The sequence below is a fragment of the Myodes glareolus genome, chromosome 8, assembly GCF_982192425.1.
Source record: "Myodes glareolus chromosome 8, mMyoGla1.1, whole genome shotgun sequence".
Classification (NCBI taxonomy): domain Eukaryota; kingdom Metazoa; phylum Chordata; class Mammalia; order Rodentia; family Cricetidae; genus Myodes; species Myodes glareolus.
Genome location: NC_142033.1, coordinates 86,353,960 through 86,378,076, shown reverse-complemented (window position 1 = coordinate 86,378,076; position 24,117 = coordinate 86,353,960). Strand labels below are relative to the sequence as shown.

Below are 24,117 nucleotides of genomic sequence, written 5' to 3'. Positions count from 1 at the left end.
GCATTTGACAAAATTCAACACCCATTTATGATAAAGGTGTTGGAGAGACTGGGGATACAAGGATCATACCTAAATATAATAAAAGCAATATACAGCAAACCGTCAGCTAACATCAAATTGAACGGAGAGAAACTCAAAGCCTTTCCACTAAAATCAGGAACACGACAAGGCTGTCCACTCTCACCATTCCTCTTCAATATAGTGCTTGAAGTTCTAGCAATAGCAATAAGACAACATAAGGGGATCAAGGGGATTCAAATTGGAAAAGATGAAGTTAAACTTTCGTTATTTGCAGACGATATGATAGTGTACATCAGCGACCCCATAAACTCTTCCAAAGAACTCCTACAGTTGATAAACACCTTTAGTAATGTGGCAGGATACAAGATCAACTCCAAAAAATCGGTTGCCCTCCTATATACAAAGGATAAAGAAGCAGAGAGGGAAATCAGAGAAACATCACCTTTCATGATAGCCACAAATAGCATAAAATATCTTGGGGTAACTCTAACCAAGGAAGTGAAAGACCTATTTGACAAAAACTTTAAGTCTTTGAAGAAAGACATTGAGGAGGATACCAGAAAATGGAAAGACCTTCCCTGCTCTTGGATAGGGAGAATCAACATAGTAAAAATGGCAATTCTACCAAAAGCAATCTATAGATTCAATGCAATTCCCATCAAAATCCCATCAAACTTCTTTACAGACCTTGAGAGAACAATAATCAAGTTTATATGGCAAAACAAAAAACCCAGGATAGCCAAAACAATCTTATACAATAAAGGAACCTCTGGAGGCATTACCATCCCTGACTTCAAACTGTATTACAGAGCAACAGTATTGAAAACAGCTTGGTATTGGCATAACAACAGAGAAGTCGACCTATGGAATCGAATAGAAGACCTGGGTATTAACCCACAAACTTATGAACACCTAATTTTTGACAAGGGAGCTAAAGCTATACAATGGAAGAAAGATAGCATCTTTAACAAATGGTGCTGGCATAACTGGATGTCAACCTGTAGAAGAATGAAAATAGATCCATATCTATCACCATGCACAAAACTCAGGTCCAAATGGATAAAAGACATCAACATTAATCTGACCACTTTGAACCTGATAGAAGAGAAAGTGGGAAGTAGTCTACAAGATGTAGGCACAGGAGACCACTTCCTAAGCAGAACCCCAGGAGCGCAGACAATAAGAGAAACAATAAATAAATGGGACCTACTGAAACTGAGAAGCTTCTGTAAAGCAAAGGACACTGTCAGTAAGACAAAAAGGCTACCTTCTGACTGGGAAAAGATCTTCACAAACCCTGAAACAGATAAAGGTCTGATCTCCAAAATATACAAAGAACTCAAGAAACTAGACACTAAAACTCTAATTAACCCAATTAAAAAATGGGGTACTGAACTGAACAGAGAATTCACTACAGATGAACTTCGAAGGGCTAAAAAGCACTTAAGGTCATGCTCAACCTCCTTAGCAATCAGGGAAATGCAAATCAAAACCACTTTGAGATATCATCTTACACCTGTCAGAATAGCCAAACTCAAAAACACCAATGAGAGCCTATGCTGGAGAGGATGTGGAATGAGGGGAACACTCATCCATTGTTGGTGGGAATGCAAACTTGTGCAGCCACTGTGGAAATCAGTGTGGCGGTTTCTCAGGAAACTGGGAGTCAACCTCCCTCAGGACCCAGCAATTCCACTCTTGGGAATATACCCTAGAGATTCCTTAACATACTACAAAAGCATTTGTTCAACTATGTTCATAGCTGCACTATTTGTAATAGCCAGAACCTGGAAACAACCTAGGTGCCCCTCAATAGAAGAATGGTTAAAAAAGGTGTGGAACATATATACATTAGAGTTTTACTCGGCGGTTAAAAACAATGACATCTTGAATTTTGCATGCAAATGGATGGAAATAGAAAACGCTTTACTGAGTGAGGTAAGCCAGACCCAAAAAGAGGAACACGGTATGTATTCACTCATAAGTGGATTCTAACCATAATTAAAGGTCTTTGAGCCTATTATTCGTGATCCTAGAGAAGCTAAATAAGAAGATGAACCTGATGAAGATTATTTAGCTATCCGCCAGGAGGTAGGAAATAGACAAGAGTCCCAGGTAACCTCAGGTGCATGGGGGGGTGGGAGGGTTGTCGGAAAGGGAGAGGGTTAGAGAGAAGGGAGTAGGGGAGGATTGGGGAAAGATCGGGGTACTGGGATGGGGGGGAGGGAGGAAGGATGGATATGGGATCAGGCAAGTATATACCTCAACTAAGGGAATCATTTTAGGGTTTACAAGAGACTTGATTATAAAGGGGATCCCCGGTCCAAGGAGAGATCCCCAGATGGTTCTCTGGACAGAGGAGAGGGTGCCTGAACAGGCCTTGGCCCACAACCATACTGATGAATATTTTGCATGTCACCATAGAACCCTCATCTGGCGATGGATGGAGATGGAGGCGGAGAACCACGTTGGAACACTGGACCTAGCTCCCTAGGTCCAAATAAGAGGCAGAAGGAAAGAGAACGTGAGCAAAGAAGGCAAGGGCAGAGGAAACCTTCATCCGACGTTGGATGGCGATACAGATGGAGACCCATATTGGAACACCGAACTGAGCACTCCACGGTCCAAATGAGGAACAGAAAGATGAAGAAAATTAAAAAAGTAATCAGGACTGCGAGGGATGCGAGCACCCACTGATACAAGGGAACTGATATAATGAGAGTTCACCAAGGCCTGTTGGACTGGGACTGAACGAGGACGTGATCCAACCAGATTCTCTGAATGTGACTGGCCCGGAGCCTTTTTGAAAAGCCATTGACAATGACACTGGGACTTGCTTCCTCTGCATATACTGGATTTTGGCGCTCCAGTCTGTTTGGACTCTCACCTTTCCTGGACCTGGAGGGAGGAGGGAGGAACTTGAACTTCCCACAGGGCAGGAAACCCTGACTGCTCTAGGGGATGGAGAGGGAGGAGGAGAGGGAGTGGGGGGAGTGGGAGGGTGTTGGGAGGAGGGGCTGAAATGGAAACTTTTATAATTTAATAAAATAAAAAAAAAACGTAAAAAAAAATAATCCCTTACATTTTACTAGGTTGTAGTACAATAAATTAGAAACCAGTAGAAAAAAATTACAGGAAGTACATAAATTCATTGAGACTGAGCAATTTGTTGAATAAATCAGGGATGAAATTTAAAAATTCCTCAAATCAGGTGACTGAGGATGCTCAGGGGCTATAGGCGCTTGACCTCAACCTTGACACCCTGAGTTCAGTTCCTGGGACCCATGTGGTGGAAGGAGAGCAGCAACTCCCACAGATCTGTCCTCTGATCTCCACATGTGTGCTATGGCATGCCCCGGCATGCAAATACATGAATAAATAAAATTTCAGAAATATTACCTATGGGCTGGAAAGATGGCCCCATGAGGGAAATGCCCACTGGACAAACACGAGGGCGTGAGCTTGCAAGCACCCTCTGCAAAAGCTGGACATGATCACACACATCTGCAACCGCAGTGCTTGGGGGTCGGGGTGAGAGAGACAGGTAGATCCTTGGAGCTCTCAGGCCAGCTGGCCCAGTCAGGAAAATTGTACTGAATTCAGTGAGAGGCTCTGCTTAAAATTAAGATGGAGAATGATGGCGCAAGACACCTGACCTTAACTTCTGGCCTCGGTGCCTTCACACACATATGCAAACATGCATGCACATACATTACACATACATACAAATAGGCAGACAGACAGACAGACACACACACACACACACATCTAGAAATAAACGTAACCAAGGACATTAAAGACTTCTAAAATAAAAACTTTAAGGCACCAAAATAAGGACTTGTAGATACGAGAAGAGAGAAAATTCTTTTATATCAATGGATAGGTTGAATTAATATTAATATTATTAATATTATATTTTAACGGCAACATCGCCAAAAAGTAATTTACAGATTTAATACAACCCCTATAAAAAATTCTCATGACATTTTTTTCTACTGAAGAAAACAAACCCCAAATCCACAAGGAAAGACAGAAGATCAGGAATAGCCAAAGCAATCCTGAACAGAAAGAACAATGTTGGATCCATAGCAATACCTGCCCATGTATAACACTATAGAGCAGTGTTTTTCAACCTCTGTGTTGTGACCCTTTTGGGGTTGCATATCAAATATCTTATATATCAGATATGTACATCACGATTCATAACAGTAGCAAAATTACAGTTATAAAGTAGCAATGAAATGATTTTATGGTTGGGGGGTCACTGCAACATGAGGAACTGGACTAAAGGATCATAGCATTAGGAAGGTTGAGAACCACTGCTATAGAGTCACAGTGATGTAGATAGTGTATGGTACTGGCAGAGACGTAGACACACAGAATAATGGAACGGATTAGAAGATTCAAAAATATACTCTCATGTTACAGTCTCCTAAATTGTAATAAAGGTGCTTGGGATGATTAACTTTTTTTTAACTTATGGGATTTAAAATAATCATGGAAACAAATATCTGGACTGTGAGATTGGAAGCCTCACCCTAAATGTGGGTGGCACCATTACATGAACTGAACTGGGGGGTCCTAGACGAAGTAGAAATGAGAAAACGAGCTGAGCACCAGCGTTCATCTTTTTCTGTTTCTCGACTTGGGATGCTTTACGACCCGCTGGCTCCTGCTCCTGCCGTGCCTTCCCTGCCAGGAGGAGCTATGTCCTCTATCTCTAAGCCAAAACAAACCCTTGCTTCCTTGATTTGCTTTAATCAGGAATTTTGTCAGAGTAACAAGAAAAGTTAACTAATCCAGGTCCAAAACATTTTTTGGGGAAAGGACAGCCTCTTCAAAATGATGTTGGGAAGACTGAATTTATACAGATAGACAGCCTCTTTAGCAAATTGTGCTGGCTGGTTTTTGTCAACCTGACACAACCTCAGACATGTATGGGAAGAGAGAACCTGTGGGAGGAATGTCCTTGGGCTTACAGACCAGTGCTAGGGGAACCAGGAGTGTTAAACACATGGGGTTGTCTCTTCAAAGGGAGCGATGTCTAACCCGCTTTCTGCTCACAAGGTTGGGGATGGATGTGGTTCATAGTCTGGCTTCCCTAGCCCTTTATCAGGAGCTTATGTACCCTGAGCCTGTTTTCTCAGTTCATCTATAGAACCCACCTTTATGGACGATGTCACTTGTACTTTATAGGAGTTTCGATGTAGCCATGTCTTAAGATTTGCTGTGCACATGGAGGTTAATTATCACCAGGAAGCTCCCCCCGCCCCGCAATCAAATTGTGCTGCACTTAAATATGTATGAAATAAACTACCTGGTGTCAGACTCTTGGCATTTGAATCAACAACGGCTACTGAATTATGCTCTATTCTTGCATCTCATGGATTAACATTCTGCTGGCTGAGGTGTTTGCAGGACACCCCCGCCCCCCGCAATATCTCAACTGAGGAATTGCCTCCGTCTGAGGAATTGCCTCCGTCAAATTGCAGGAAGGAGCTTCCCAGAATACTCCTGTTCTCATCACCCCACCTCTACTTCCAGTCTGGCTGATCTGCCTATACTTCCTACCTGGCCAATCAGTGTTTATTTAAAACATGATTGACAGAATACAGACAATTCTCCTGCACCATTCTTCCATTTCAGTTCTAACTTCGACTTCTACCTTGAGTTCCCGCCTGACTTCCTTTCATGAGGGACTACAATTGTAAGATAAAATAAACCTTTTTTCTTGATAATAGTGTTTATCATAGCAGCAGAAACTTAACCTAAAAATGATGCTGGGAAGAACAAATGTTATTTCACAGCGCAAGGATTAAACTGGAAACAGATCTCTCATTGGATATAAAAATAAACTCAAGATGGATAAAACAAAACAACAGCAAAAACACAAAACAAAACAAAACAAAAAATTTAGAAGTTTGTGCCATAGGCTTCTATCACTGTGAGGAGTCACCATGACCATGGCAACTCTTATAAAGGAAAACCTCTAACTGGGGCTGGCTTATAGTTCAGACGTTTAGTCCATTAACATCAGGGTGGGAAACATGGCATCAGGCAGGTTGCTCTGGTAACTGAAGAGGTAGCTGAGAGTTCTACATTTGGCTCAGCAATCAGCAGGAAGAAAGAGTGACACCGGGCCTGGTTTGAGCATTTGAAACCCCAAATTCTATCCTGGGGACATGCCTCTTCTAATCACATCACTCCTACTCCTAATAGTGACACTCCCTATGGGGCCATTGTCATTCAAACCACCACGCTTGGTAAGCCAGAGACTTTGACACTGATAGAGGAAAACACAGGTAAAACACTTTAGGGTGTAGACACAGGCAGAGGGTCTCTAAGCAGGGGTATATAGCAGCACATAGAGTGAGCCCAAGGGCAGACAGATGGTATAGTCTACGAGATTATGACGTTTCTGCATAGCAAAGGCTATTAAAACACAGAATACACAAACCTGCAAAAATGAAACACTCCAACCCCCCAAAAAACGAGCCAATGAACTGAATAGGCCTTCTTCAAAAGAAGACATTCAGATGGCAAATAATTACCTGACAAGTTGTTCAATATCCTTAGTTACCAGGGAAGCCAGTTAAAAGTGCATTGAGATGCTGGTTCACCACAGTCAGAATAGCTATCTCAGAAAGCAAATGACTATATATACAGGCCAGGATGGGGGAAAAGAGGAACCCTGAACCACTGTTGATGGAAGTGTGAGCTTACATAGCCACTGAGGAAATAGTAAGAAGATTTTTCTAAACACTGCAAATAGCACTATTATATGACCTAGATATAACATTTTTGGGCATACTGTAGAAATACTTGTATATGCTCATTTATAGCTACAGAGGCAGGCAAAAGAACACACTTAGATGTCCATTAGCAGATGAATGGATTAATAAAATATAGTATGCCCATAGAATGAAATTTTATGCAGCCACAAAGAAAACTTAAATAATGTCATTTGCAGAAAGATGCATACAATTGCATATCATCATATTAAGTGAATTAAGACAATCTCAGAAAAATATTACATCCTTTCTCATAGGCAAGAGCTAAATTTAAAAGTATAGGTGTATATGAAAATAAATAAACTACAGCCTAAACTTGAGAAATCAAAGTTTTACTGATTTTTCAGTGCAAAGCTAAGAATTTAGAAATGAGAGTGAAGCTGGGTATTTTGGGGCAACTCAGGGCAGACTGTCTAAAATTTCAGTATAAAAATCTCATTCGGGACTAGGGGGATGCTCAGAGAGGAAAAGTACCCACTTCCAAACCTGGGAACCTGAGTTTGATTCCTGGGGCCTCATGTGGTGGAAGTTGAGAACCAAATCCCATTATTGCTCTCCGACGTCCCCCTGTGTACTGCGTCATGTCTGCACACACACAAAATAAATAAATAACATGCAGAGATACAAATCTCTATTATTGTCTGACTGTTGCATCCCATGGGCATAATGGGATGTCAAGGTAGAAAGTCAGCAACCAGAAGCATAGGAAGACTGATGGAGCCGTCGCTGAGACTCACAGAACTTGAAGTTTGGGTTAAGCTGACAAGTGTTTGCTAGGACATGTTGAACGTCTCTAACCTGAAGATACAAAATCTGAAATTATGTCCCAGCATAACCCCTAGCAAGTTTGGAGTTTTAGCTGAATGTGGCGATGCTTGCCTGTAACCTCGGCACTCAAGAAACTGAAGAGAGAGAACCGTGACTTCAAGGTCACCTTATCTCAAGAGGCAAAACAATTATTTCTGGTCTGAAAGCATTTTGGATTAAGTTCGCTCATCAAGTTAAGTCCATGAACATAATTTCCAATTCTCAAAGCCTACTAAACTAGGCGCTAGGAAAAGTGCCTACTTTTGGATAAGGGACACAATTTATACACAGGAGAATAAAGGAGAAACCACAACAGTCAATGTTACCCACAGTGTCTGATTTCTAGCCCAAATTACCAAGTATGTAATGACGCAGAGACGTGCACACCCAGGAGAAAAATCAGCCTTGAGAAGCTTATAAATGGAGGTGGATGTTGGATTTATGAAAGATTTCAGGCCACTGATGACAGTCAGGTGCTCCTTTGCTGCAAGCCTATCTCCTTGGGGAGCTGAGGCAGGAAGATCACAGGTTCGAGGCCTCTTTGTGGGCCCAGACTATGAAAATGTCTCAGGGCAGTCTAGGCAACTTAATAAGACCCCGTCACAAAATAAAAATTGGAAAGAGGGCTGGGCATACAGTGGTCCAGAATTTATCTAGTATTTGAAGGGCTCTGAGTTTAATCTCCAGTACGACAAAGGACAACAAATCAATAAAACAAACAAACACTTCTTCAGAAATTATAAATGTTCAAAAATAAAGAAAAACATAATTTGAGCAAGTAGGCAATTCAAACTCTAGAGTTGAAAACATGATCGCAAAGGCTTAGAACAGAATATACACCTGAAAATTTCAGGAAAATCGGTGCACGTAAAGACACTGCATTCAAAATTCTCTGAGAATCCACAGAAACACAGAAGATTAAGTACACAGAGCTGGGAGAAGGAGAATTAACCTCTTCCAGGGAAGGACCTACTTACTAATTGGTTGTCTAGTGCAGGGGTGTCATCTCTAATATCTTATACACATTACCAACAAAAACAAACTCAAGAAGTTGTGTGTGTGTGTGTATTTGTAAATATATATACTTACAAACATACACACACATATAAAAATAATAACAAAAGAAAAGGAGGCTACCTAGTTGAGAGTGGGGACAAATAAGGAGTTTGAGAGAAGGTAGTTTGGGGGGATGCAGGGAGGAAAAAGAGGGGAGAAAGGGATACATTTCTATTTCAATCAAAACTTTTGTTTTAATTAAAGAAAGTTGAACATAATCTCAAAGGCTTAGGAGATGACACCAAGCTTCCTTACATATGTGTATTTGGAATCCTATAAGAAAAGGAAGGACAAAGTATTGCTATGAAAATTTGTTGCCAATAAAGTTGTCAGTGAAGCTGACATCTTATCGGAAATGAATTACCTCAAATGTAAAATACAAAAAGCAATATAGCCCTAAGAAATAAAATTAGATAACTCAACACCAGTTTCAATTTGTAATTAAAAGTCTTCAATAAAAATAAAATATATGGCTCTAGGATAAGAAGTATTTGGCAAAATAAAGGTTCATAATACTCCTAATTTTGCTAGAAAGCTTATAGATTTAATAAATTCAACGATTCACAGTAAAAACCAATACAAAGAAAAACACACTTAGGTGTACTACAGCCAAACTACTTAAAACCATACTGTACAATATATACCTCAACTAATATTTCAAAGCAAACAGAGTAATAAAATTTAGGTCTAGAATTATGTAAAAGCAAAGGTGGGAATTTGGAAAGGCTGTTAAAAGCAATAAACGCCTAGCTACACTGACCAGAAAAAAACCCAGACATTTTGAATATCAAGAATGAAAGAGTGGATTTTGTTGAAAATCCTGTGGATAATTAAGAATTAGCATGAGGGACTGGGAAGATGCCTGAGCAGTTATGAGAAATACTGTTTTCCCAGAGGACCTGAGGTTGGTTCTTAGCACCCATGTCAGCTAGCGTCCTTTGGCCCCCTCGGGTACTTGAGCACACACACACACACACATAAAGATACACACAGACACACAGACACATACACACACACACACAGACACACATATACAAACACACACATACAGACACACACATACAGACACACACACTTAAATTGAAATAAAATATTAAAAGAAGAATTACTATGAACAGTTTTAATGAAGCAAATAAAACAACAATAAAATTAATTACTTTAAAGGCAAAGTCTGTAAATGTGACTTAGCCTGATAAAACTGAATTTTAATGGAAGGCTTTTGGTGAATTCTATCCAATATATTTTGAGATCTCTAAGGTGTGAGATTTCCAAACCATGTCATGCAGGTAGCCCTAGCCTGATAGTGAGATCAGACAAATACATAGTAAGAGAAGTCCAGACCAATCACTTGCAGAGCATAGATAGAAAGATCATCAGTACGATATTAATAAGAAAAGTTCAGCTACTCATCCAGAAAACATAATTAATTTCTACTTATCTTGGAATTGAAGTTTACTTCAGCATTGAAAAAAAGTTAATATATTATAAACAAAACAAAGAAGAAGATACTTAATTATAAACTCTGGCAATACATAAAAATCTTGAAAACATTCTGTAGCATCGGAATGAAAATGCTTAGGAATGCAGAAGGGAATCTCTTTAATATCAAAGTTTATATTAAAAACTATATAACTAACATCATACTGTTAAAAACTGAAGTCTTCTGAAGATGAAGAGACAAGAAAAACTCTCACCATTTTCACTTAGCATCATACTGAAGTTCCTAGCTATTATAACCAAGCCATAAATAAAAGGAATAGAGATGGGAAGGAAAGAAGAAAAATATCTTTCAATGACAGCATATGTAGAAATTAATAAGGATTCTACAAGAAGAGATACAGAGCAAGTCAACAAGATTTTCCACACTTTAGGACTGAAGATTAATGTAGAAACTAAGTTTACATCCATACCAACAATGAAAAGAATTCCATTATGGTAGCATAGAAAACTATGAAACAATAGTAAATTTTTAAAAAATTCATGAAACCGCATAGGGAATATTGTAACCTATTATATAGAAGATGAGAGAAAACTGAGAATTTTAAATAGACATATTAATGGATTAAAAGACTCAGTACAAAGATATTAAATTTTTAAAAATTGATTTGTAAATACTCATTGCTTTTTTCCCCCTCACACAGCCTTTGAATGTTGTCTAGTAGTGTTCCTTCTCCCTGGGCTTTCCAACTGATGTGATTATATGTATAGACTACCCCTTTCTTCCTCTTCTCCTCCTCCTCCTCCACACGGTGTCTCATGTCTCACAGCCCCACTGTGAACTCTTGGGCACAAACCATCCTCTTGTCTAGTCTCCTGAGTTAGTAGCTCTGACTAACAGGAGTATGCTATCACACCTGGCTGGCCTGTAGATTTGATGCGAATACAACAGCCCAATTATTGAATAAATATACAAGCTAATTTTAAAATCTCTATAAAAATATAATGGCCTGAAAGGAAAACCGAAAGTTTTAAATATAAACTTGTAGTTCTAAAGTAGGAAATCAATATAGATTGCAAATCAAAATTTGTTGGATATTCTAGGTCTCGTTCATTTCCAAATTTAAAGATGGGCATCCATTAAAGATTTAAAGCAACTAGGATTTACACAACATTTCTGGTAGAAAAAAAAAAGTTGCAACAATCTGGATATTTAAAATAAGAATTATTTTATTTTTAGATGTGTGTTTGTGTGTGTGTGTGTGTGTGTGTGTGTGTGTGTGTTTGTGATATGAGTGTAGGTACCTTCAAGGGCACGGAAGCATCAGACTTAGAGCTGGAGTTACAGGCAGGTGTGAGTTGCCTGATATTGCTGTTGGGAATTGAACTCAGGACCTCTGGAAGATCAGCAGGTGTCAGGCCATCTCTCCAACATGGATATCTCTTATATAGTTAAATGTACACTGATCCTGTGATTTAGAAATTATTCTCTTCTTGGTTATCAACTCAAAGGAAATTAAAATGTTTTCTAGTTGAGAACTATATTTTGATGCTCATTGTATACTTATATATAATGCCAAAAGCTGAAAATAATTAAGCTATGCTGGTGTGGGACAATGGTCTGTATTCTGTCTATTATATTTTAAATAAACACTGATTGGTCAGTAGCCAGGCAGAAAGTATAGGCGGGACAACCAGACAGGAAGTAGAGGTGGATCAATGAGAACAGGAGAATTCTGGGAAGAAGGAAGTCTTAGTCTGCAGTCCTGATCCAGACCAGAGCAAGCAAGATGTGACTGCCTCGCCAAAAAAGTACCAAGCCACATGGCTAACATAGACAAGAATAATAGGCTAATATAAGTTATGAGTTAATAAGAAGCCTGAGCTAATGGGTCAATCAGTTTATAACTAATGTAGAACTCTGTGTGATTTCTTTGGGACTTAAGGATTGCGAGAACCAGGCAGGACAGAAACCCCAACAACACTATGCACCTGCATATAAGGAGAAAAAGGAAGTTTGAAATAAAATGTACTATCCACTGATAACCTGAGCCAACACACACAGCAGAGTTGACACATGTGGCATGATAGAGTCTCAAGAATATTGTATTCAATGGAGGACTCCTTCTTTCCTCTCAAGACTCATTGGTTTTTATTTATGTGTATGTCTATATGCCTGCCTGAGTTTATGCACAGGTGCCTGTAGAGGCTGGCAGAGGGCATCAGATCCCTGGAATTTGAGCTACAAGTGGTCAAGCTAGTTGATGTAGGTGCTAGGAACCAAACTTCTTCAGGAGTAGCAATTGTTCTTCACTGTAAATCTGCCCTCCAGCCTCTCATCCTTTATTTTTTTTTCCTAATCTTGAACTAACATACCACTGCTGGCATACCCTCCCAAGGTCCTATACAGATTCATTATCGCTTTATAATAGCAGCTGTTTATGTCTTTTGCCAGGGTTTGACTATGCAGCACAGGGTGGCTTTGAACTCACAATGCTGCTCCGACCTTATCAGTGCATGTAGGCATGCACCATCATGCTTGGCTTATACTCGCTACTGTTTACATCATTATTGATAATCATATAAAATATGTTTCTGTCTTCTAAGATTAGAAGCTCAGTGAAATCAGGATTATTTATTTTTTTCTCACGGTTCTGTCTGTAGGGCCCCGATATAGGAAATTCTCAAGTCCTTGCTGATAAAATAAATAAAAATTAATAATATGAAAATTCTTATCCCATTGAATCTACCAATATGTTAAATAAAATATTTAAGTTCATCTTATTTTAGGAGTTAATTCCAACCTTACCTTCCAATAGAATGATATGAACTGAAATAATATTTAATTCCAGTTCATCCAAACTTTAACAAATGAAACCATGAAAATATAAATGAAAATATACAAATGTAGTTGTGTTTATATGTATGCATAATAAATCTCAGAATTAGAAAAGATTTTCTATTCTGGGTTGGTGCTAACTGCAAAAGTCATAAAAGAAAAGACTAATATTTTGGGCTACATTAGAAAAATTAAACTTATATTATGACCAAAGTAAATAGATGGTAAATAATAAGGACATTTAAAATACAGTAAAAGATCACTTTAAGATTTATTGGAGTTAGTAATATGCACAGGTTGAGATAGGGATAAAAGTTAATCTAGGCAGAGAGTACAAATGGCAAGTATCTCAAGTCAACAGTAATTAGAAACATAAATGTTAAAATATTCTTTCAGGGTTAAAACATTTAAAAGTGTTTTTTGATCACATTTATTTATTATTATTAACTATTCTGTCATTTCTTGTGTGGGTATATGTGCCAAGTGCAGCCTAAATTGGGGTTCTTTCTTTCCACCAGGAGGACTCTGGGTCTGCCAGGCTAGTGGCGGGCTACTCAGCCATTGATCCAGACTCTGCTTGCATTCCTAGAGGTCAATGTTCATAAAACCCCCCTAGCATGCACATTCCTTCTGCAAATCTACCCCAAGTAAACAATAACGTTGCAGAAGTGAGTAAAACTTAAAAGTGGGTTTCTTTATAGTAGTGAGAAATGGAAACCACCGGTAGGTATTGGAGATTTTGACACACTCACATAACAGACTTCAAATTCCATGCTTCATACTTAACGTCTTCTGATGTCTATGTACTTAAGAAAAAACCCTATGCATATATGGAAAGACATAGCAGAAGCAACTTTCTAAGAACAGGGACTAAAATATTGTCTCTAAGAGAAATTAGTGTTTTCCACAGTTTTATATTTTTCTCTGTTGAATCTCTGGTGGAAAATAGAATTCCTTACAAGAGGGGTTCAAATATATCCCTCAAAAGGACGGGCCCCTAGATTCTTTCCTTAGGCAAGCATTGCAGTTGTTTCAAGGATATTGGACACGGTGAGACCTTGAGGTTTTATCAGATGGGATGGATAAGATCTTAGATCAAGTCTCTTGAAGGGGATTCCACAGATCATTCTCATCAGGGTTGGTTCTCTGTAGGTGTGTCTGTTTGTTTGATCCTAACTTACCTACCGTTAAATTAAAAACGAAAACAAGACCAAAAACACTGGTTCTGGAACTAGGACTGAACTTTTGAGTAACCTTCAGAGGAAACTTTTTCTTATACGGGTATTTGGGAAACGCTGTGATCTCCTTCCTCTATAGGAGCAGAGGGCACACAATGCAAAGCTGCTCTTTCTGAGGGAAAAGACTGACCAGTTTTTACAGTAGTCTGCTCCTGTGTTTTAGCAAGCTTACTGCGTCGTCTACTGTGTGTGCACATACAATTAACTAGCTTTACTTGTCAGCTCTATTCTTTCATCTATTTGATGTCAATATTCCTTGGTGGTAAATATTTTCTTGTAATATACACATGCCTTTTATGTTACTAGACTCCATGTCCATGGATTAATTAACCTGGACCAGAAAACACTCAGAAGAAAACGGTGTGTGTATTGAGCATGCATCATCATTTCCTAAAGAATGTCACACAAGAAGTATTTACATAACAGTCATGCTCTAAAGATGATTTAAAGTGTATGCAATGGCATGGATAGGTTATATGCAAATACTGAGCCATTATGTGTCAGGGATAATCATCTGTGGATCTGGCATCTTTGAATGGTCTTGGAATGAATCTCCCATGAGTACAGAGGGATGATTGCACATGGCATAAAAGGACTAGGATCTTATTGCTTAGTATAGCAGTCACTTTTTTAAGGTTCTTCAGCTAGAGTGCATTTAAAGAGCAATATGTTATTTATTTAGAGATTTTTTTTCACATTCAAGGGTCTGTGAGGTATGTAAAACCACAATCTTTCCAGAGTGAATGATTTAAACAAATCCTTATGTAGAGCACAACACAGAACACGGCAACATAGTCATTATCCCTCCCAGAACCAATTACCTGGCATCTTTAATGTCTGAAACTTCAGTCTGTCGTGCAAAACAGCATCGGTTGCATTACTCTCTCATAGATCCATGAGGGAAACTGAAGCCAATTGCCATAGTAACTGGCTCCAAAGCATCTTTTCTTATTCTTAAGGAGGTAGTGATTTTCTTTCCCCTGCAGTTTCCATTTGATCTGAAACCACACACCCACACCTCCAACCTTGGACTTACCGGCATGGTGATCTGGATAGGTTGCCGCTCTCCACTTTTGGTAGGAGCTACGCCTTCTGTGTCGTATATGCCCGTGTAGACAACTCTGTCACCCTCAGGCTCTTTGCACTTCAGCTCCAGTGGGACAAGCACGCCACCAATGGAAATGTTCCTGCAATGGACTTGAGTTGAGCACAGACGGTCGGAATTGGCTCAGGTATCCTGTTCTAGTCTGAACCAAAATCATAGAGAGGAAACGCGTAGGGTCTGGTTAAGGAAGACATACGGTAGCAACCTCTGAAAGCTCAGGAGGTTAGAGTTGTCCAACTAAGCAGTATTATGATCACAGATCAACTACTTCTGCTCTCTGGACGGACTTAAGGGAGAATAACGCTTATACATGAGGGTAAATGTCAGGGCAGGTGAGAAAGGAGAAACCTGGCTACAAGTGCAGAGACAACTGGGCGATGTGAGGACAACGGGTGCGGGCACCTGTGAGGTGGAGATTTGGGGGATGCTGATGGACTAAATGGAATATCAGAAACCATCCAAGTGTGGCTACAGATCTTTGTGTCGTGAAGCCTAAATAAAATTAGTTTACTGAGTTCAATCAAACTAAAAGTATATATGTGATGGATTCACAGGCCCCTCCTTCCTCAGCATACGTGAGTTTTGTTTTGTTCTTGCTCATAAACTAGACCTCACCCCGCAGTGTTTAGGTGAAAGATACAGGACCCTGTGATGGCTTGTCTCAGTTGTCGCCTTGACAACACAATCTAGAACCACCTGGGAAGAGTCTCAGTGAGGGAGTGTCTTGATGGCTTGGCCTCAAGTTATGTCTGTGCAGGATTTTCTTATTTAGTTTAATCCTGGTGGGAAGAGCCACCCTAAAAGTGGAGGGGACCATCTCATGGGTTGGGCTCTGGACTAAGGAAAAAGAGGGAGCCACTGGGCACGGGAATGTATGCATCAGTCCGCTGATCCCTGTTCTTGACTCTGGATGTAATTTTGACTAGCTTCTTCAAGTTCCAGCTGCCTTCATTTTGTCACGTGACAGACAGCAACCTCGAATCGTGAGCCACACAAAACCTTCCTGAAGTTGATTTTGCCAGGGAATTTTATCCCAGCAACAGAAAAGGAATCTAAGACCCACGTGTGAATTATTCCCCATACACCACTCCCCTGTTTTACACCCGTCTTGTGAAGGTGTTGTTAGACCACAGGTAACATCACTGGGCTGACCCCAAAATTCAGCCAGGAAGCAAAGAAAAGGTAGAGCGCATGGAAAACCATAAAGGTAGGCCCCAGCACTGGCGGTACCCTCGAATTTGTGCCACTAACTCTGAAGAGGAGTAGTGGGGAGCGTCCCTCAGGGAACCCAGTGACCATCTGTCCACTGAGGTTCTCATTCCTCAGCCCTCCCCCACCGTTTCAGTCTCCTCAGCAAAAGCAGAGGAAGAGCCTAGGATCCAGGAGAGGGATGGGATTGCAGTTGCTGAACCCCCCCACATCTACCATCTGCCCCACCCTGTCTACCTGTGGTTCCCCGTTGTAGCTGAACGGAAGAGAAATTTACAAGAAAATGAAACAAAGCAAGCCCCAAAACCCAACAAAAGCCCCAAATCCTGGCTTCTTGTCGCAGATTTAAAGGCACTCGCAGAAAAGGATGGAAGGAAGCTGGGGTGCAGGACTACAACCTCAGGGCGGGAGAGTAGCTTGGGGACAGGGCGTTCACTCTTGCCTTCACTCCAGATCCCGCTGAGCACGGAAGAGACTAAGGGGGACCAAGGGGAGGCTAGGGATGTCCTGGGGCCTCTGTGCTCCTCCCATACCCGGGGTATTAACGCCCTGCCGCCCGGCGCGCCCCACACTCACTCGACCTGCAGTGTTGTGGGCTTAATCTTCACTTCCACCTTGTAGGAGGAGCCGGTGAGCAGCTTGATTGTGCGGTTCTGGCCGAAGCGCTGGCCGTCTACCTTGAAGAAAACAGGGCCGTCATTGGGCTGGATGCGCAGCGCGATGGAAAGGCGCACGAGCCCGGGTAGATCCCCCATAGCTGGCAGAGGGGCTGGCAGTCGTGGCCGTGGTGATGGATAGTGCGGGCTGGAGGGAGCTATTGCTGTGCGATGGGCGGAGGGGACACACAGGGAGGAAGAAGGAGCTGATGGATGCAGGCCACAGCTAGGAGCGGTTGCCTCTGTCCACCCCAGATTTTGAGCAGCTGTTGGTGAGACTGTGGCCCTCCACCGCACTCAGCCTCAGAGCCAGCCCCAGAGACAGCAGGGAGGCAGCTGGCTGCCCCATCCCCCGCTCCACGCGCTGGGCCCTGTACGCACGCGAGGGCTCGCGGGGACTGGACTGGCAGGCTGCCCCGCAAATCAGCACAGCTGGGGGCTAGAGAGTTAATCCTGTTTACGCACCACAATCCCCTTCAGCAGGGCGGACGTTTAGGCTCCTCCTAGAACAGCACCGGATGCTAGGAGGATGGGACGGGCAGGCACTGGGAGAAGATTAATTGTTACACCAAGGAGCGGAGACCCCAGAGTCTAGGCACCAAGGGGTGGATTCCCTTTCTAGAGAGTCTGAGCTGCGGTTTGGTGAGAAGACGCTGAGAGGGGAAATGGAGGCAAGTGACGGGAAACGGAGTCGAAATCTGCCAGCTAGTGATTTAAATTTCAGGAAATGAGTGTATCCTGTCGAGAGCTTAGGGCAAATGACCCGGGAAGGCAGCGTTCCTTATCATGTGGCCTGGAAGCTACACTAGATTCGGTGCGGGTAGAAAGACAGATGCGGGTTAGGGAGAAAAGGGTGGGGGAGGGGCTGAACGAGTCCTATATGTTTATTTCCATTATACGGATCTTGTCTCAAAAAGACACCGTAATCAGTTAACACGTATTTATATCTGTAGGGGCGAGCTAATCAGTTCTGTAAAAGGTAAGCTAGTAGGGCACTTAAGGTGTAGGTCGCGACCCCGTCCTAGAGGAAGGACGAGCCACAAGACTACCGCAGAGCACTCCATACGACACTGAAGAGTTTGCACTTGCAGGCTAGATGTTATTCTGAACTGCTTTCTCGTAGACATTGGTTGGACCGCTGGAGATTCCGAGCAGCGAAAGGAGACCAGGTGTTTGGAATCTGAAAAGGAGTTCCTTCTTCAGCACCACACAGGTGGATAGTACCATAGCCGCCTACCTGAGAAACGCAGGATCCAATCAGCGCATCCAATTGGGAAAGATGGGCGTGTTATAAATAACAAGCTATATCTATGTATATAAGTGATAGAGTTATGATTTTGACGTGTTGGTGTTTATTGTACTATGATTGCAAAAATCAAAACAAAACCTAAATGGACGGTCAGTCCATAAAGGGTGGCTGGAAAAAGACCCAACGACATTAACGAATGGTTGAATAAGTTTTCACATATATATGTATATAGACTACATATTTCTATAAACTATTTAAAAGATGTGTCATAGGTTACATTGGTTAACACGTACTTGCTAAAACTTAATTACAAGAATGGATGGGTGATACGCCGTGGAAGTGTGAGGGTGGGATTTGAAACACAAGGATACAATTTTTCTCTGTTTTACTTATTAGTGAATACTCAGCATGCACAAAACAATACCTGGCACATTTTACAAGTCCCCCAAATGTTGTGTGATTTGAATTATTGTTGTGCTGTAACCACGGTCATATGTAAATTCTTCCACACCTAAAAGTAATTAGATTCATAGTTATTTACCTAGGATGAGGGCAAAGACATACAAGTTCAACTGTAAACATTATGCATATAATTTTATTATTTATCCTGAAGCTCAGGAACCACTTTATTCATTCAAAAGAAACACCCTAATCCTGGCAGTTGTCTGGATGAGGAAGGTGGGGAAGAGAAAAAAAAAAAAGCTATGTTGTTCCAGTTAAGCTGCTGTGGAGGTCGGCCACATGGTGGACAAGCAGCTACGTAGATGGGAGATCTCACCAATGAAAGACTCAGAAAAGCTCTTCATCAGCTTTCCCAACCTTTCTTTGCACTGGTGGGTGCTCTACTCTGGCAGTCTCCGCCCACTGGAATTCTGGGAGCTGTAGTCTAGAGTCCATTCTTTACTGCCACATATTCCCTCTGAAGCAGTAACTCTAAACTCAGGCAATATACTGGAATTGGGGTACAACCCATATTCATCAAAAAATGTAGAGATTCTGTCCCAAAACTGTTTGCCAGAAGGGTTCTAAGTTTGGATGGCAATCCTTGTCCTCACCACTGAATTTAGCCTATAGCTGGGGGCTGTTCATTTAGGAAGAGATAAGAAACCCGAGATCTGATGTTCTTGGCCAGAGAAACAAGGACACTTTTGGAACTACTGATTTTGGAGCGTCTTTTTCCAAGTAAGGTTAAATTATTTTCTACCTCCCATTCTTATACACCGCCCCCCCCCCACCAAGAGGTAACCCTAACTGCTATCTAGGAAATTGAGACATCAATCTTTCTTTAGCTTCTTTCTTTCTTTCTTTCTTTCTTCCTTCCTTTCTTTCTTTCTTTCTTTCTTTCTTTCTTTCTTCTTCTTCTTCTTCTTCTTCTTCTTCTTCTTCTTCTTCTTCTTCTTCTTCTTCTTCTTCCTCTTCCTCCTCTCCTCCTCCTCCTTCTCCTCCTCCTCCTTCTTCTTTCACTAGGAAACCAATGAGTTTATTGAGCTTTCTTTTTCTTTTCTTTTTTTTATTTATTAAAAGTTTCCACCTCCTCCCCTCCTCCCATTTCCCTCCTCCCCCCCCCACTTCCCCTCCTCTCTCTGTCTCCAGTTCTAAGAGAAGTCAGGGTACCCTGTCCTGTGGGAAGTCCAAGGTCCTCCCTCCTCCATCAGCTGAGTGGGGTCATTGGCTGTGGCAGCTGAGATCTTCCTTCCATGGGACTTTCTAAGGGACAAGAAAAGTATTTAGATAGTTCCATTTGTATAGCAGTCAAGTGTTGTGAGGAAGACAAGTCCTTGACTAGTGTCTGGAAAGAACCATGAGAGGGAGAATAAAGCCAAGAGTTATTAGCATTGCAAGCAAGAGGCAGAGAACCAGGAGAAGCCAGAGTAAAGGACAATTGAAGATATTTCCTGCCCTTTGAGGTTTAGATGAGTTGTTTCAAGAGCTCTTTCACGTCAAACTACTCCACCATAAACACTGTAACACCTTTGACACATCTTGGCATTGTCATAATACTGATTATTCTTCTTTTTAAGTGTTAAAATTAGTATGGGGCAAAAGATGATCTTTTTTACCTTTTGAATTATTCAATGAGCATGAATTTATAAAGGATCATCTAATGCTTACCATGCATTGTAGCTGAAGGGGCAGAATGGTCTGGGCTGGGCAAGAAAGAGGAAGGAAATGACTTGTGGAGGCTAAAAACTTGTGTATGGTGTTAACAGTTTATATGCGACGTCTGCATTATTTCTGAGAAAGTATTGAATACTAGCCAATAAAAATGTGCACATGAACTTCTCATAATCTTGATTCTTAGTTCTATGTCAACCTTTTAGTTAAAAGTCACATTTAATGATGCTACTTTTGTGGATGTTAAGTTTCTCTAAAATATGAAAGTACTATTTCATGTATTTAAGTGGGATACAAGTTCCATAATAATGATTGGCTATTGGGTGAAAATTTTTCTTGATTGACTAAGGACAAATTGTAATTAAAAAAATCCTGGGATATATTTTCGTGCATATATATACACAGCACTCACAAAACCGTTGAGTGTTTCAGAGCTGGTAGTCTGATACCATGACTCTCCCATTGCCAAAACCAAATGCAGCAGGTGCTGTTTTCCATGTTTTTCAGCTGTCCAAACCACTTTCTTTCTTTCTTTTGGTGTCCAATTACAATATACAATAGATGTATTACAGCCAGGCAGTAGTGGCACATGCTGTTAATCCCAGCACTCAAGAGGCAGAGGCAGGTGGATCTCAGTGAGTTTGAGGCCAGCCTGGTCTACAAAGTAGGTTCCAGGACAGCCAGGGCTGTTATTCACAGAAACCCTATCTTGAAACAACAACAACAACAACAAGAAATGTATTACAGTATGACGTAAAATTTAGAATAGAAGAATTTTGCAAGTCTTAAACTGATATTTGAAAGTAGTTCAGACATGAGTAGAACCAATACCAGAGTAAGAATAATGTGAAGGCAAAGAATGAGTTCAAGTCCCTGAGTCTAATAAGGCAAAAAAAGGCCGAGTGTACAGGTGCTGCAATTCACTATGTTAAGTACTTGTATATTCATTTTTTCTCTTCACAAGGATGCTTACTTAAGAATTCAGAGTTAAGTAAAAATGCATTCTTTGTATGAATCCATTCTATTGTCTACCACATCACTATTTAAAATGCTTTTGACCTTTCTCTTTATTTATTCTACGCATCGTTTACATCATGCATCTTGATCCCACTCATCTTCCACTCCTTCACATCTGCCCTCCACCCTTTGCATGCCCCCCAATAAAGCAAAATTTAAGAGAAAAAAGGGGGATTTAAAAATCTCATTATGGAAGCTGTAGTGTGGTACAGTGAGTCACACAATGAACTCTTTTGTCCAATATCTTTACTTACAAGTGTGCATTGCAAAAAGCCATTAGTTTGGTTCAAGGTCTCTGGTTTCTACTACACTGTTGATGCTGGGCCCTCACTGAGACTCTTTTTGATATCCTGTGTTGTAGAGATCCCGCAGCTTTGGATATGTGAGTCAGGTCCCTTTACATATTCCAGCAGGTCATAGCTGGGGTGAATGTTGGGGCAGTCCAAGTCATAACCCTAGTTCTGGGCCTGGCCGCTGTAGGATTGGTCTGCCCTCCAGTTCTCCCCTGTCCTCACCACCAGGGTGCGCTCTCCAGCATTGCCCGGGCTAATTTATCTCTTGTAGCGATGTAGGATCGGTTTCATGGCTTTCATGTTCACAGGGTCAGTGCTCTCACATTTATATCATCATGGTCAGCTCTAATGTGTTGCCCAGGTGAGGCACCGGGGCCACTCTCCTGAGTGCTGCAGCTGGTGAGGGGTAAGGACAGCACTCCCACTCTTATGACCACAGGACCAGCTCCGCTACCTGTCTCAGCACTGGCAGGCAGGAGGTGGGAGGGCATCTCTCCTCTGCCCACGCTACCACATGTCTGATGAGCAATGGGGACACTTGTCCTCTGCTCACCTCCGACCACTGGGCAGCTCTGCTGTGATTCCTAGGCGAGGGTCAGGACCCGTTTCCCGAGTGCTGCAGCTGGTAAGGAGCAGAGTCGCCTCTCTCATCTATTGCGGGGGGGGGGGGGGGGTAGAGAGGCAAAGGGTAAGGTACAGCATCTCTCAACCTCCCACACGACCACATTACAGACCAGTAATTGGGACGGTTCTCGGTTCTCCCACACTTTCAACTTCGGGGCTGTTTCGCCCACACCTCCGCCAGCAAGGTTGGTACTGTTGTGTTGTTCCCCAGGCAAGGTACAAGGCCTGCTCTCCTAAGTGTTGCAGCTGGTGGGGGGCAGGGACAGCTCTCTTGCTCTTGTGACCTCGGTGCCAGTTCTCACACCTGCCTCAGGCACTGATAGGTGTGGGTGGTGGGTGATGGGTACAACTCTTCCCTGCCCATGCCATCAAAAGACAGATGGGCGACAGGGGCAATTCTCCCTTGCTTACTACTTCAGGATTGGCTCACCCATACCTGTACCAATGGAGCTGGCTCCCTTGTGCTGTCCAGGCAAGCTGCAGGGCTTGCTCTCTCGACTGTTGTAGCAGGTTGAGTGTCAGAGATAGATCTCCCGTTCTTATGACCACAGGGCCAGCTCTCCCAGCTGCCTCAGCTGTTGATGGGTGGTTGGGGAGAGGAGGGCATCTCTCCCCTGCCCATGCCACCACAAGACAGATGAGTGATGGGGACAGGTCTCTCATGCTCACAACTTCGGGGCTGGCTCATCCACACTTGCGCTAACAGGCCTGGCACTATTGTGCTGCTCTGGCAAGAGATGGTGTTTCCTACAATGGGCTGGGTCCTTCCACACCAATCATAAATCAATAAAATACCTGGTAGCTTTGCCCACAGGGCCCTTTGTCAATTGAGGCTTCCTCTTCCCAGAAGACCTAGTCTATGTGAAGTTGAAAAAATAACAAAGAACTAACAAGCACAAGGAGGTACTTGAATAAAGTACCCTGAATGATTCAATAGATATCTTGAAATATGATTTTGTAGATGAATATTCTTCAAAGCATTTAAATGTTATTTATTTCTTTATCTTATGTGTATGAGTGTTTTGCCCATATGTATACATGTGTGTGCAGTGTCTGCAAAGTCAGAAGAAGGTGTCAGATCCTCTGGAAGTGGAGTTACAGATGATTATGAGCTGACATATGGATGATAGGATTGGAACATGGATCCTCTGGAGGAGCATCCAGTGTTATTAACCACTCGACCATCTCTACAGCCTTTCAACATTCATTGTTAATATTAATGTATATAAAACTAAGAGACTAACATTAAGTCTTAATATAGTAAAGGTATTATGAGAGATCAGAATGAGATCAAGGTAAGTTTCATTCTTTAAACACCATGCAAATGTAAATCAATTCCCCCTATCCTCCCACTCACCTCAAAGTATTATTTTTTAAAAAGGGAATTCATTCTACCAAATCCAACACCCCTTCATGATAAAGTTCTTGGAGAGATCAGAAATACAGGAAAACACCTAAACATTACAAAAGCAATTTACAACAAGCTGACAGCCAACATCAAATTAAACAGAGAGAAACTCAAAGCGATTCCATTAAAATCAGGAACAAGAAAAGGCTGTCCACTATCTCCATACCTCTTCAATATAGTACTCAAAGTTCTACCTACAGTAATAAGACAACAAAAAGAGATCAAGTGGATACAAATTAGAAAGGATGATGT

The 24,117-nt window shown here is 41.6% G+C and overlaps 1 protein-coding gene and 1 long non-coding RNA gene across 2 annotated transcripts in view; one reads left to right on the top strand and one right to left on the bottom strand.

Annotated features, from left to right (window-relative positions):
• Nucleotides 1-17,490, bottom strand: part of Cnrip1 (cannabinoid receptor interacting protein 1) — a 31,641-nt gene extending 14,151 nt beyond the window's left edge. The window contains exons 1-2 of the mRNA XM_048435471.3: nt 17,080-17,490; nt 15,226-15,376 (exon numbers count right to left, since the gene is read on the bottom strand). Coding sequence (XP_048291428.1) covers nt 15,226-15,376; nt 17,080-17,258 — 330 coding nt within the window. The 5' untranslated portion in view covers nt 17,259-17,490. The remainder of the gene's footprint in view (nt 1-15,225; nt 15,377-17,079) is intronic.
• Nucleotides 17,491-17,649: 159 nt separating this feature from the next.
• On the top strand, nt 17,650-20,697 carry LOC146893927 (uncharacterized). Its single transcript, XR_015002804.2, has 2 exons — nt 17,650-17,830; nt 18,283-20,697. It is a non-coding gene; the product is annotated as an uncharacterized LOC146893927 (long non-coding RNA).
• The last annotated feature ends 3,420 nt before the right edge of the window (nt 20,698-24,117 follow it).